The 14,594-nt window shown below is 52.2% G+C and overlaps 1 protein-coding gene across 11 annotated transcripts in view; it reads right to left on the bottom strand.

The window, feature by feature from the left end:
• FOXP1 (forkhead box P1) overlaps nt 1-14,594 on the bottom strand; it is a 364,978-nt gene that overhangs the window by 108,330 nt on the left and 242,054 nt on the right. For 10 of the 11 annotated variants that reach the window (XM_082768411.1, XM_082768410.1, XM_082768404.1 and 7 more), the window contains one exon: nt 398-523. In XM_082768411.1, the coding sequence (XP_082624537.1) occupies nt 398-523 (126 nt within the window). Of the gene's footprint in view, nt 1-397; nt 524-11,718; nt 11,902-14,594 lie in introns of those variants that run through there. The other variant, XM_082768402.1, reaches the window with a different exon arrangement.

The raw sequence follows: 14,594 nt of genomic DNA, 5'->3' as shown, positions 1-14,594 counted from the left end.
TATCCTAATATTTTCCCAATATCCTTGACACAGCAAATCAACAGCGTGAGCGAACACAGACTACAAACTGAACAGCAATCAAACAGAAATGTTAATGCAAATCTCCTATGCGCACTGACACTATAACAAAAGCTATTCCATTTTGTAATAATCCGAGCCCACTAGATGCTAAGTACACGCTCCACATTTGTAAATATGTCATGGGTGGGATTTTCAAGAGCACCTAGCGCTGTTCCCCGCTCCGCTCCTGCTTACACGAGCCACAGCTGCTCCATGCACTTCCCTTGGAGGAAACTGGTTCAAAACCAAGGTCCCACACCGATGCTCACAAGGAGCAGCATCCACACACCTTTCGCTAGCAAGAGAGCCCCCCACGAAGGACGTCAGCTTCCCTTACCTGAAGGGCTGGCTGTTTGTCATTCCTCTTCGGAGACTTTAATCCACTAACTTGTTGCTGCTGCTGCTGCTGCTGTTGCTGCTGCTGCTGCTGTTGCAGTAGAAGTTGCCGTGCCACCTGGAGAGCCTGCGAGGAAAGAGTGGGGAAAATTGAGTTTGCAGCAGACAGGAGGTGGGGAGCTACAGGCACAGCATACGGTCACGACACCCGTTTGGTCCTTGGGCACCACTCTGCTCCCAAAGCAGTGGCTTCCAGGAAACAGATCTCTGCACTTGAACCTGACAGGGTGATATCCACTCAACGCAATTCCCACTTTGACTATGGACGAAAACAGCAGCACCTCCAGTTTGGCTTCCATGTGGGAATGTGGAATAACTGCTGAGATCCCAGTGGTGAGCACCGCTGGGTTATCTGCACCCTCTGCCCCGAGCAGCACATGGCCCCGTGTGCTCCCGGGCAGCCTCACGCACTAACAGCTCCTGTGCTCCTCTTCTCCAGGGGTCAGGTCTGGTTTACAGAAGAGGGCAGTCGTATATCACGGTCTGCTCTCCTAAGCACCGCAGGAAGGCAGGGAAGTTTCTGGAAAGCTATGGGCGAGCAGCAAAGGGACGCTGCAGAGCTACGGGATGAAGGGGCAAGGAACATGATACCCAAAAGAGCCAGCAAAGAATCGCTCGGTGGCAGATCTCTGCAAACTTCTTTGCAAAGTGAGGGAAAAGCAGCTCAGGGCACTGGAGCCAGCTGCTCCACAAGGCCCAATTTCTTCGTTGGGTAGGGAAAAGACAACACGAGGAGGTGAAACCCAGGGGAAAGCAGGAACAGGAGCGAGTACCTCCTCCTCAGCCCCGAGCCAGGGGACTGGAAGAGGCTGATCCCTGCACGGTCCCTGCGGCACAGCTGAGGCTCAGCTGGCGAGACCCCAGCCCGCGGCTCCTGAAGGATTCACCAGCACCGGACTCGGGCTTTCTTGGTCTCCTTGGAGACGTTCGGTACATGTGTAGGTGGCAAAGTGGGAAGGCTGAAGACTTCATTAATGTAAAACAAGAAAAATAGTCCCTTTGCAAGATGCCTACATGGAAGGAGGGAAAAAACCTTCCCCACTCCTACTGTGTATGCTCTCTGAGTGATTTAATTAATACCTATTTAATTAAGGAGTCAGATACGCTTCGGGTTTCACTCGCTTCTCCAAGTTGCCAAGTGTTTCATCTCCGTGCTGAGCAGCCAGGCAGGGCTTGACACTGAGAATAACGTGCGGGCTGGAGGGACTGCGGGCTCAGGGCTGATGCCTTGCACCATGGCTCGCTTCCCAGGGGACGTGGGACGGCTGCTGGTGGCCATCTCGCCAGGGCGAGAAGGGAGAGGAGAGCTTCCAGCACCCCGGCAACGTGCCCTCACTTCAGAGGTGGTTACAAGCCTCCCCTGGGTCTGAAAACCCCCTAAGTGCAGATGTGATGCCCAGCAGGGCTGGGTGCGACCGAGGTAAAATCAGATCGTGCGTTTGCAGCCAGAGAGCCGAAGCTCAGCGCCTGCAGCACCTCTAACACAGCATGGAGACACGGCACAAAGACCCAGAGCCCACCGGGTACAAAAAGGCAACAAAGGAAACCTTTACGCACAAATTATTAAGTACGGCTAAAATATATACGTATAATATCTACTGAATTAGCTTCTTTAGCTGTTAAAGCATCTTCAAGGGTGAGCAGAGGCAGCAGAAAAATATCCTAGAAGATTTAAGGGGATGGGCAACAAACACTCACCTACTTAACAGGGGTGTTGTATGGCTTATTTAATTAATGAATACTTGTAAAGCACTCTGAGTTGCTCAGACAAGAAGCGCTATACAGCACAAGCGCAACATATTATTATATATTATTAAGACTGGCTCTGCCGAAGAATAATTCCAGGTAAATGTGCAATCAAATGATCATTTTAGTTCCCAGTAATTAGATTCAATAGGCCAAAAAAAACACGGAAGCCTTTCTTTAATCATACACTAAACAATCAGAACATCCCTAACCTTTCAAGCTACAGCCTTTTTGAATAAAACATCATCAACTTATAGATATTATTCCAAAAAGAAACCAGTCACCATATGTGTTGTCTCTTTGAAATACAGTTGCTATAGCAGACCCTGCATGCATTTCATGTGATATGATCATATTCTATCCGTTCTGGCAGCTGAGAGGTTGCACAACTAAAATTGGCTGCCAGAAATTTTTTGAAGATTCCCAGAACAAGTAGCTGTGCAAGAAATGCCTGCTTTCTACTGGAGCTGGCTGCGAGCTCCGTGCAGCCCGGCGGGATGGCCACCACCACCACGAGCCCTTCGGTGCTCATCCCGATGCCCATGGGGTCACTGCTGAGGCTCCCGGGGGCGCAGGCAGTGCCTTGCCCCTGCTCCAGTCCCACCTGCACTGCACCTGCACAGAATTGGACGTGGTGGATGGAAGGAGCATCGTGGACGGGCAGGGACAGCGCTGGGAGGAGGAGAGGTGCAGGTGAGGTGGAGCTCAGCTGGCAGCTCAGCGGCTCGCAGCCTGAAGCGGCGCTTCCCGTGCCTTCGCTCTCAAGATTTTGCTCTTCCGCTTATAAATAACCGGCAGCAATAAAACCTAAGCATCAGATGAGCCTGGGTTTAAGATGCGGAAGGAAGGTTGTTTATAGCTCAGGTTGGTTCCTGCTGCGTGCCTGCACCAAGCAGCCACCGTGCCTTGGTGGGGTCCCGAGTGACCCTGCCTCTCCGGCCCTCCATGCCCATCCCTCCAAAGCCTCACCTGCACCCCTTACACCTGACAGGGCGTGTGAAGGACGGCTAGCTCCTTTCAGAAAGCACTAGCCCTCTTTTCTCTTACACGCTGAGCACCTGAAGCTCATTTGCAGACCCTTTGTGCAATTAATTTGCCGGTCCTGATTCAAGCCCAGCGACACCTGCCCTGGTTACGGCGGCACAGCCCAGTGAGGGCAGGCTGTGGGGTGCTGTGTGCGGTGCCTCCTCGCCTCTCCCACCTCCGTGCAGTGACCACGGCCACCCCAAGCCTGGCTCCTGCTGCCTGGGGACCCCACCATGGCCACGCAGCCCGCTGGTGGGGATGCACGGGGAAATTAATTCGACAGCGAAGTCGGTCCCACAACCCTCATCAGCACGGAGATTCACGAGCAGGCCCGTACATTAATAAAGCTTCCTGTGGGAGTAGATGTTGCCTTTGATTTGCATGTGAATTCAATGCTAGTGAAAAGTGCCAGACTGTCAGACATGGAGACCAAAGTCTCTTATCTTTCCAAAAGCTTCTGTAGCAGTTTCCCCACATTTCCTTAATCATCTGCCTTGTCCTCAACTTACTGAACAGGCAGTAGAGAGTAAAGCTGGACTCGGTTCAACTCCTGCTGCTGCCAAGTCCTGAAACAAGGGTGCCAGGACTGTTTACCGCTAGCCAGCAGCTCTGCTAACGTGGCCCTCTCCTCGCGAGCGGGTGCTCTGACATCTCCAAGCTCTTCTCGCACATCCCTCGTGCCTGCATCCGAAGCCTACACCACGTGCATGCGCTTCTGCAAGGGAATCATTGCTGGGGCAGCTGCACGGCAGCTCTGCCTTGTGCACCTGGGCGGCTGTGGGATCGTTTGGGGACAGCAGGTAGGGATGCTGAGCGCCTCCAAAGCCGCACAGGCTCAGCATCCGCATTGCTCCGAGTGCCTGCGAGCCCCATCACAGCTGCACCAAGCTTTAGGAGTGAATAGAGGCAGGCGTCAATCCCGGCCCCCAGCAGCTAATCTCACCACATCAGCAATCATCCTTCTCTCTGCACAGCACTACAAATGGTAAATCTTCCCACTTACTGAAGGAAGAGGAAGAAAAGCATCCCCTGGCAAGTGCAGCTCCTGAGTGCCACAATTTTTGTGTAACTGCAAGACACAAACAATTTTTGGTCACTATCAACACGGATTTCAAAAGATGACTTGGGTAAAAGGCTCACTCCCAACCGAGCCATCTCGATTCTGCTCTGCGCTACATCTAAATGCAAGACGCAGTGAGTGAAGTCCTGAGCTGTTTTCTTATCCATTAGGAAATCGACCAGAGATAAGGAGATTTTCTTGCGTAAAACAGAACAGCAGAGAGGTAGCTGAGATGCTGCATTTCCGAGACGTTATGCAAACCTGGAATGGTGTTTGGGAGCAAACACCGGGTGCCACCTCAACCAGGAAAAATGTTGACACCAAGTTCCCTGTGTGATGAGTCCAAGATGCCGCAGCCCCCAGAGCTGGGGCACAGCAGCCCCGAGGGGAAGCCCCTGTGAGCCCTCTCACCCTGTGTTCAGGGAAGGAGCAGCCGCTCGCTGTTTCCCAACTACAGCAGTACCAGGAAAAAAAAAAAAAGAAAAAAAAAAAAAAAGTGATACGTCTGAGATGACCAAGACAACTTTATTGCAAGCTAGACAGAACGCGACTTGTTTGCCCAGCTGTTGTTTGCCCAGAACATCCGGCACTGTTATCACTGAAGTTACTGGTGTAATTTGACATTTTCACGCAAGCAATTCAATCTTTCAATTTCACCGTCCTCTTAAGGCGAGTTCTGCTCCAAGGGGGAAGATGCGGCACCGCCTCTGCCTTCCAGTGACCAGGAACTCCTGACTGGGGCTGGGGGCTGGGAAAGAGAAACGCACTGGAAAAAGAGGGTAGAGCTTTAAAAATAGAGATGCTGCTTAAACGCCGTGTACTTGCTTACGGTGGTGGGACACAAGGAAACCAGTAACGAGATCCAGTCCTATGGAGCCTCTGGCTAACTTGTTCCACCGCTGGAGCCAGTGTAACAAGGCGGTGAGTCTCAAACTGTTTTTCCATCAGCCTACTTCTCTTGAGGAAAGAGAGCTCAAGCTCCTCCCTTTCCATCTGCCGGAGCCGATATTAATATCAATCAGCTGCTAATGAAATACGGAGACCTGCAGCCACCACGGCCTGCCTGCAAGGCCAGGAGAAGCTGCTTTCTGCACCAGAGCCTCAAACCACCTGGGAACACCGGTACAGCCAACGCGGGGAAGCGTGGAGAGATGTGCACGTCGGTGGCATCAGGAAGGTGAGCAGAGGACATGGGACCCAGCAGAAGACACGGGACCCAGCAGAAATGCTGACCCATGCCCAGCGGTTCCCTGAGCAGAATCGCGCACACAGAAGTCACAAGAAGAGCACCAATGAAATCCCAAATGCTCTTCCAGATTCCGAAGGGTTTGGGGCCCTTCCAGGTGGACAAAGCTGCCCATGGGGAAAGCGACTTGAGGCAGGAGGAAGGAAGCATTTCCAGCAATCAGATGGTCACACAGCCAGGCAGAACATCTGCACAGTTACCCACCAGCCAACTTCATCATGATTCTGGTTACGGGCATTAAAAACCGAAACAACACAACGAGCAGAGCGAGATGAGACGGGAGGTATTTGACGGGCAGAAACTACCCTTGGAAAACACGTCCCCCACCCCAGGCTCCCGAAGCGAGGCGCTCCGTATTGACCTGCAGGGTCCATACCAAGCCCTGGGCGCATCCCGGCGCAGCCAGGTCCCTGCTCAGCCTCCCCCAGCCCATCTCAGAAACATGGCTTTGCTGCACCAGGCACACTGCCCCCCTTCCAGTTCTTTTTCCCCAAATTTTGGGGGCTTCAGGCACGGAGGGCCGGCAGCCGGAGACCTCCTGCCGCGGGGGCACGGCCCGCCTGGCAGAAGGGCTCCTCGCTCCCATTTAGCCTCGCAAGACAAGTACCTTTGTTTCTCCCGTGTGGGACGAGGGGGGGATTTAGACTCCGCCAGCAATTTCTCTTCCTTCTCAGCTCCCATCTGTCCTCACACCCCGCTCCACTCCACAGCTGCTGCGCGCGGAGCAGCGAGCTGCAGCTCCCAGGCGGTGCCGCCCGGATGCAGCCGAGGCGCGGAGCTGCCTCGTGTCTCTCCCCCTCCTGCCTCCCCTCCAGCTCCTCTCCTGGAGCAGCAGATGTAGAGAGGAGCGGTGGTAGGAGGCAGACACGCAGAGGGGAGCTTACACGTTGGAGGGGAGCCCTGCTGCAGCTCTCCTCCGCCAGGCTGAGGAGCCCAACGACGTGTGGAAAGCGGCGAGGAGCGGAGCAGTATGCAAAAAGGGGGGGATAAAATAAAAAAAAAATAAAAAAAAGCTAGTGCAAAGCGACAGCAGTGGGTAGTGCTGTTCCTCTGGGAGGAACAGAACAGGGGGAGGTGAGAAGAACCAACTAGAGAGGATAGGAAAGGAACCAAAATGAAGAGGAGGAATGAAATGTAGAAGATGCAAAAAGGAGAAGCAGATGTTCTTGCAGCACTTGTTCCCTCCAAGAGTCATACCCAGCCCTCTCATCTTCCTCCGGGGCTGCGAAAGGAGCTGCTCGGGGCTGCCTCCCTGTCCCTGCCACCCCGACCCTCTGAGGAGGAGCCAGGAGCAGGTGCAGGAGCAGCAGGGGGTGCAGCGGGGCCGGGGGTGCTGCCTCGTGGGGCTGGCTCCCCAGGGGCCCCCAGCCAGCTCCTTGACCATGAGAGCTTCCACGGGGAGCCTGCCCTTGAGCAAAACGCTCGGCTGGCCCCAGAGGCTTTGCTGAGCTGCAGCAGGCTCGGCCAAGTGACTAAGGGGTGATTCCCAGGCTGGGAAAAGAGAAGGGACCTGGAGGACCACGTGTACGAGCCCCGACTCACATCCTGTCCCCGAAGTGACGGGGGGCAGGCTCGGAGCGAGGGAGCTGGCAGCGTGCCTCGTGCCGAAGCATCTCCTAGAATAGTTCAGTCATAAGGGAAGAAGATGAGGCTTTATTTTTCTTCCAACAGGCTTAGTTTCCTTCCTCTGGAATAGATCCTGGCTATCAGTGGAGGAGATCCCCTCCAGAAAAAGGCGCTGCGAACAGAAACCCTTTCTTCCAAACCTCCCGGTGGAGCTGCCTGTGCCCCGGTGCCCCTACGCGCCATCCCCGTGGGTGCTGAGGTTCCTCCAGCCTGCAGGACGAGCACACCGAGTGCTCCTGCCCCATCCCTGTCCCCGTCCCTGTCCCCATGGCTGCTGGGGCTGAGCTCGGCCGCAGGGACCAGCCCCACGCAGGGGGACAGCCCGGCTCCGTCTCCAAAACATCTGATTTTAATTTGGTAATTTATTCATGAATTCCACCAACCTGGGGGGAAAGGTGGCCAAGCTATTTTCTTCAAATACCACGAGACACAAGCGGGGAGGAAGGGAGCGGACCGCGAGGGACAGTAGAAGAAAAGGTCAAATTCAGCAAACGCCCAAAATCCGTGAGCCCCGAACCGGCCACGGCAGCGACAAAGGCTACAAAAATCCCATCCTGGAGGCACAAATGAAATCCTCAGGCGGCTGCGCTGTGAAAACACCTTCTGCCTCCTCCTTTAAAGAGTCACAGTCAAGTCTCATCAAAGCCATTTAAAAAGCATCTGGCAAAAAGTTCCCAAACATTAAAAATGGCTCTCTTTATTTTGGCATGTCAAGATTCACAGCATGTAGCGGTCTGTACCAGCGAGAACGGAGGGATGGGCCAACACATCCTGGTAAAATGAGAAAGGATACAAATCTTGGCTCCCAGCGCAAACTGAACCAGCACTGAACTATGTCTGAGCGATGAAAAAAATCTTATGGGATTTCCAGCTCATTTCTGTAGGCTCGGGATCAGATTCTGAACTACTGTGTTTATCCAAAAGCGAACCAGACCTTTGAATATTTGGAGGACTATTCACTGCTGAGCAGCGTTTTTCTTGGATGTCAAAGGCACGGGAAGTTCTCCGATTTTTTAATGGAGAAGAGAAAAGAAGAGGGGCAAGGTGGGGGGGAGGAGGAAGAGCGCCGTTTTGGAGCTACGACATAACTAGTAGATGGCATACAGCTGCCTGAACGCTTCCCCGTGTGGTCAACGAAAGAGGGAACACATTGTGAGCTTGTTTTCCAAAGCCCTGTACACAAACCCACGTTTGCAGGCCCACAGAACGAAGCCCAGGACCACGACTTCTCACCACGCCTCGCCGTGTGCTCGCCGTCGGGTGCAGGGAGGGAGCGAAACGCTGGGACAGCCCGAAATATGGCACGGGGTGCTGCAGGTCCCATCGCGGCACAGCCGGACCCAGAATAGCTCCTAAACGCCTGATTTAAAAGGCTCTGTTAAAGCAAAAATAGGCGAGGCTCAGACAGAGGCGACAAAAATGATTAGAGGCCTCGGCAGCTACGGGGCGAGATTGATAAGGGTGGGAGTGTTTGGTTTAGCGAGAGATGAGTAAGAGGGGAGATGATAAAAGCACACAAATTGTGACTCGGCCTGAGGAGGTACAGCTGGTGCTATTTGCCATCTCTCGTAACGCATGAGGAAGGGGACGTTCAACGAAGTCAGGAAGCAACAACAACAACAACTGAGAGCAGATAAAGGGATTTTTTTTCCCCTTTCTCACCACACAACTCGCAATTACCGCTGGAACTCACTGTCACCACACAGCACCAGCACCAAGAGCACGGGGAGGATGCAAGGAGAGGATCAGACACTTGCCTAGATAGCACCGAGCGCGTTTACAGCTACCTTTGGAAGATCAAGATACAAATCGGGGTACAGATGATGATGTTTCAGGCCATGGGGGCCGCAGCCCCCTCCTGGTCCCCGGGGGCAGCCTCTGGGGCACGGGGCAGCTGGCGATGCCCTCCTGGCCCGGCCCCCGCCTGCGTCACCTGGCCCCCAGCCGCTTATTTCCTCTTTCTTCTGTGCATCACGTTTCGGTTTCAGGTCCGTATTTCGCTGGCCCTTCCTCTCCCCGCATCCCCACTGCCATTTTCTCCTCCCTCCACACGACGCCCCCGGCCCCAGCCGCTGGCACCCGGCTGCTCCCCACCGAGCGCCGCTTCATCCTCCCCACACCAACCGGGGATGCGCCCAGATGTCCGAGACTTCCAGATTTCAGGCAAATCTTCCTTCCCTGATCTCAAGTGGCTCTGCAGAGGGCCCCTGCGTCCCCGAGGAGGAGGATGAGCCTTCCTCCCGACACTGCACCTGCGGGCAGCGGCAGGCAGGAGCTCGCACAGAGCGCGGCGCTCGCAACCGCGCTGGAGCTGACATGCGATTCGGAGAGACAAAGAGAGGGTTTGAAAGCAAGTCAGGCTATTAAATTTATACCTACCTGCACAATGTGAAACAAACCACATCTCGGTTTCCTTTCATGTGCATGACAGTCTTAACTTGTTTCTTTTAATCCTGTAAAAGCAGCTAAAGCATGCAACATGCTTCCCAGAGATGAGGCAAACCTGTATTTTACTTCCTGACAGTGATTTAGTTTACGTTTTTTTTGTTTTTTCTTCCAGGGAAGGTAATGAGCATTGTCCTGAGCTGGTATTACAAGGGGAACACTGCACACTGTGTGCTACACACCTGGCATTTAACGAGGAATCAAACAAAATGACACTGTCTCTAACAGGCTACATCCAGCTGCGACTCCTCATGCTGCACAGAGGCTAACAGCAGAGGATAAAAAAGATCCCGGCAGCACCCAGGATCCCTCCAGAAGCCAGCACCCTTCTAGAAACGCAAAGAGCCTCCCATTTCGGCTGTCGTACCCGAAGTACGACTTGGGAGAGGGCTGTGGATATGCTGAGGCAGAAACGGCTACGTAATAAATCCGGCAAATCCAGAGGGCTGAGGCAGTAATCCATGGAAACATTCCACACAAGAGGGGTTTTTAAGTGCATTTAATTCCCAGCTGCAACCCTAATAAGCTTCCAGAAGGTGGAGACCACCGAGCACAAGGGGTTAATGGCCTTGCTAAAGAAAATGACACACATAATTTCCTTTTATCATAAAACAATACGTTTATTATTTTCTGTATATCTGTTAAAGGGCACGGCCTTCTGAGTGGAAAACAAAACACAGCTTGGTCACATGTTTATTTGCTTCAGCTACTCCCTTTCCCTTCTGATAAATAATCAAACATGCCATCCAGAAAAAACAAAACCAGTGAGCTGGGAAATTTGATGGTCATCAAATAGACTGAGATACCAAGAAAAGCAGCCCACTGTTCCCACAGTGAGTTTTCTGCCCCACACCTACACTAACATCTGAGTAAATAACTTCAGTCACTCTTTCCATTTTCCCCATGCAATTACTCCTACTGTTAAACAAATTGTCCTTAAGGCAGTTGCAAACACCATTTTTTTTTTCTGCAAAGTAGAACAACTTCTGAACATTAAAAAGCCAGACTAGCAATATATTTTAAAAATATGTTTGTTGTACTTGCGGTTTGGCTGAGCACACAGCTTGATTTCTCTCTCCCTTGCTCTCTTTTCTAGGAAGATGGGGTTTTACAGTTTAACGTTTTAAAGTGTTTTTGGGTCTCGGAGAGGCAGGAAAAGCCTCGAGGAGGATGGGTTTCTCCATGGGGCAGGCAGCACACTTTCCTTTTCCTCTGCTGTTTCGCGGGACACAAGTGCCACGAAGGCTCGCAGCAAAAGTTACCTGCTATTTTGGGGGACTTTGGAGGGAGGAGAGACAGCCGTGAAGGATCAAGCAGTTTTTTAAGTTGCTTGAACAGCGAGGAAAACAAACAAGCCTACGTGTCACAACACGGGTTAGCTACCCAGAGGATCTGGGCTACCTTCAGCCCAGCCCCGAAGACCACTCACGAAGACCAACACTGAAAAGCTGCAGCGAAAATCCCTCACACGAGAAGTTAACAACCATTCCCCGGCGTGAGCGTGCCGTGCCTTCCCTTTTGTAGTAGCACAGGTCTAAACAATAGTAATATGAATGAGATAATAGCCATGCTTGTTTCAGCAGCCTGATTTTTATTAGCATGAAATTGGTACAAATATTAGCGAGGCTGCTTTGCGAAGCGGTGCCAGAGTCACGACGCAAACAATTTGAGGAAAACAAAACGAGACTCTGCAGGCTCACACCTCTCTCTCTTCCTCCCCAGAACAACAGCCACGTTTACTTTTTTTTTTTTTTTTTTTTGCTTTTATTTTTTGCTTGCCACTTGTGCAAACACGAGGGGAAGCCACGGTGCCCGGAGGGGACAGTGACCCCACGGCCCCTCGCGCTCCAGAGAGGGCTGAAGGCGACCGTGCCCTGCCAGGGCAGTCGGTGCTAGCCAGGGCTCTCCAAACCCGTGCCAAAAACCCACCCTTTTTGTCAACGCCGCAGTAAACAACCTGAAGCAGCGGCTCTTGCTTTAAACCTCGGCGTTCCCCTCGCCGAGCAGCCTGCCCCGGGGAAGGCAGCGAGTTAAAAGTTGAGCCCTTGCTGCAGGCTCCTTCCCTCTGCCCGCTCGAGGAGCGAATGAAGAGTTTAACAGAGTGAGCTCTTACTGTCTGCCTTTAGATTTCCGTCCTCGCGCTGGAGATGTGTTCTGGCTGTTTCTGTGAAGCGGGGGCTGAAGAATGGTAAAAAGATGTTTGAATAAACAGGAAGTGCCGTGCAGCCGGAGCGCAGGCTGGAGGGAGAAGGCGCTGGAGCACTGCCCTGCGCAGGCAGCCGCGGGAGGCTTTGCCTCCCTCCACAGTAGCGCCGGCTGCTTTTATTAAACGACAAAGAAACCGCAAGAATTCCCGGGCTAATTCGTCGCCGGCGAAGTTGAGGGATGGGGTGGGAGCTGGCAGGTAAACGCGGAGGTGGTTTTAAGGCAGCGACCCCGCGTTGTTATTAAAGCCCCCGTCCCCCAGCAGAAACACGCAGAACTAATTATGTCCCCGGCCGGGGGCACACCTCGCTTCTGCATCAAGGCGAAGCCCTATCTGCACACAGTTTGGCTGAGCCCCACTCTCCTGCCCTCCACAACACCCCGACTTTCCCCCAAAACCACCCCGTGAGGCTGGCCAGGCTTCAGAGCTGTGTTTTTTTTTTTTTTTCCTAACTGCGTGAAGTGAAATACAAACAACCACCCAAAAATGCAACTTGTCTCGGGCGCGGGACTCGCATCCAGCATCCCGGCGGGCGCGCGCTCGGCGTTCAGGCAGATGCTTTCCCCGCTGCAGAGGCTCCTTCCCCTCCCCGAAACAAACCGGCTATTTAACTCCAGCCGCCTAACTCACCGCCTCCCCACCCCGCTATCAAAGCCCTGTCTTCTGTCATATCGCTGACACGACACAGATATTGTCAAGGAAAGTAAACCGGGGCTGGCACTCGGCGGCAGCTCGCGAGGGGCTGCGCAGCGGCACAGCCATATTCAATGAGCGCGAGGAAGAGGATTCCTTCAGAAAACGTATCGCTGCTGCCGCTGAAGGGACTGATTTGTTATTTAGCGTGTAGTCTTGGACTGTCTGTCATTCTGGGTGCTAATGCTCTGCTAAAATAACTCATTGGGAGCTGTCAGTGGGATGTTTACATAGGCCCCCAATCTTTTCTTCATACAAGGAAATTTTTTACTGGAATTCATCTTCTTTTGATCTCACATTCAAAGCAACAGCAGCTTGATAGACATGCAAGTCTGAAAGCAAATCCAGACGCTGAAGATAAACCGCCAGAGTATGACAGGCAGGAGCATCTAAAGCTTATAAAAATGAAGAGAACAGCATGTCGTCTGAGTATTACAATAGCAGAAATCAAGAGACATATTAGGTGGAACTGATCAGCCACAAAAACAGTTCAAAAGGCAGATCATAGAAACAGAAGACTAAGCCAGGAAAAAAAAGGGGAAAAAAAAAAAAAGAGGAAAAGATCTGCTTTGCAGAGGCATCACCTCCTCCCCGAGTACCACTGCGCTCCCGCTCCGGCACGGAAACTGGAGGGGAACGACAGAGGAGGGCTTGGGCCGCCCCCACCAGCCCAGGGCTCCTTACCTTAAACTCGCCCATTAATTCGCCAAGCCGACGTTTCAATTACCCGTTACCCAAAGGGAAATAAAAATAGGATGCTGTGCCTCTAGAGCCTGTAACCCAGCCCTCCGAGACACCGCAGGGGTTGGGAAGCGGGGCGTCCTCGTTCGGACACGTGGGAATTAACCCCCCGGCACGAGAGCTGCCCTGGCCTTCGCCTCTCCCACCGTTTTAGCCCCTACACGTGCCTGTTGTAGTGGGCTGGGTCCTGGGATGCTCCTGGGCCCTGCCTCTGCTGCCTGGACTTGTGCAGAGCCACAAGTCCAGGAGGTGATTTGATTTAAATCGAATTACGCGTGCCACGGAGCCCGCAGCTCCGCACCGACCGCGGCTCTTGCCGGGAAACAATCGCTGAAAGTTTCTGTAGAAAGCCATATATTTTTAATTTTTCTTCCCCAAATAAGCTTCTTATTCTAATTGAAGTCAGCAAATATAATGAAAAAGTAATTCTCAAACAATTTTGTACTTAGAGCTGTTTGTTAACAAACACCGAACGAGCAGCAGCGTTAGGTTAAAGGGCAGCAGGATTCCACATTATAATTTAGCCTGCGGTTATTTCTGATTAAGAACACCCTCCGGGACAGCAAAGCAAGATCTTCTTTTGCAGCAGGCAGAGCTTTTAAAATTAGCCTCTTCTGCATAATAAAACCAACAGGAAAACTGTGGATTTAAAACTGTATTAAGCAATTTGAAGTGGTGTAATCAGTTTACGTCTTGCTTTCTGCAAAACACGGTTCCCTGCCCAGCCAAGTTACAAATGTAAAAATGCTTCCTGGATTCTGAAAGTGTTGTAAGAAAGTCACCTTCTGTCATGCTTATGTAGCTATCTAATGTGCTAAAGGCTGATTATTTATCTTTAAACTGTACTAGTTTAATCTTTTAAGGTCACCACTAATCTGCTCCAACCTTTTAAAAAATAGCAGCTTTCAAGACTTACTGCTGGAATCGCTAAACTCCGCGCCGAATGTCATTGTAACTGAGCCATTAGCCAGAATGGGCCCAGTTTTACAATGTAAACACCAAATATAAATCCCCACGTAAATTAGAAGAAAAAGATGATCTCCACGCCAGGAGAAATGTCAGTAAATAAGACTGACACCGTATTATTTCCCACAAACACCGCTAGAAATCGCCTTGCTGTTCCTCTCTCCTTCCTCCTGGCTTCTCCCCCTCCCTCCCCAGTGCAAAACAGGCAAAACTCGGGTGTAATTTAAAGGATCATTAGGTGCTTTGCCTTTATCTTCCTTCTTTTGCAGCAGCAACTCCGCATGCCTGCTGCAAAGCCTCAGGACGGCATTTGCAAGAGGCTGCCAGTCCCAAACCCCGGGCAGACCATTTGTTTGGCGTGCTGCACAGTGGCCCTTCCATAG

The sequence above is a fragment of the Aythya marila genome (assembly GCF_965140915.1).
Source record: "Aythya marila genome assembly, chromosome: 10".
NCBI classification, from domain to species: domain Eukaryota; kingdom Metazoa; phylum Chordata; class Aves; order Anseriformes; family Anatidae; genus Aythya; species Aythya marila.
Note: the sequence above shows the minus strand (reverse complement) of the source record. Positions and strands in the feature narration are given on the sequence as shown.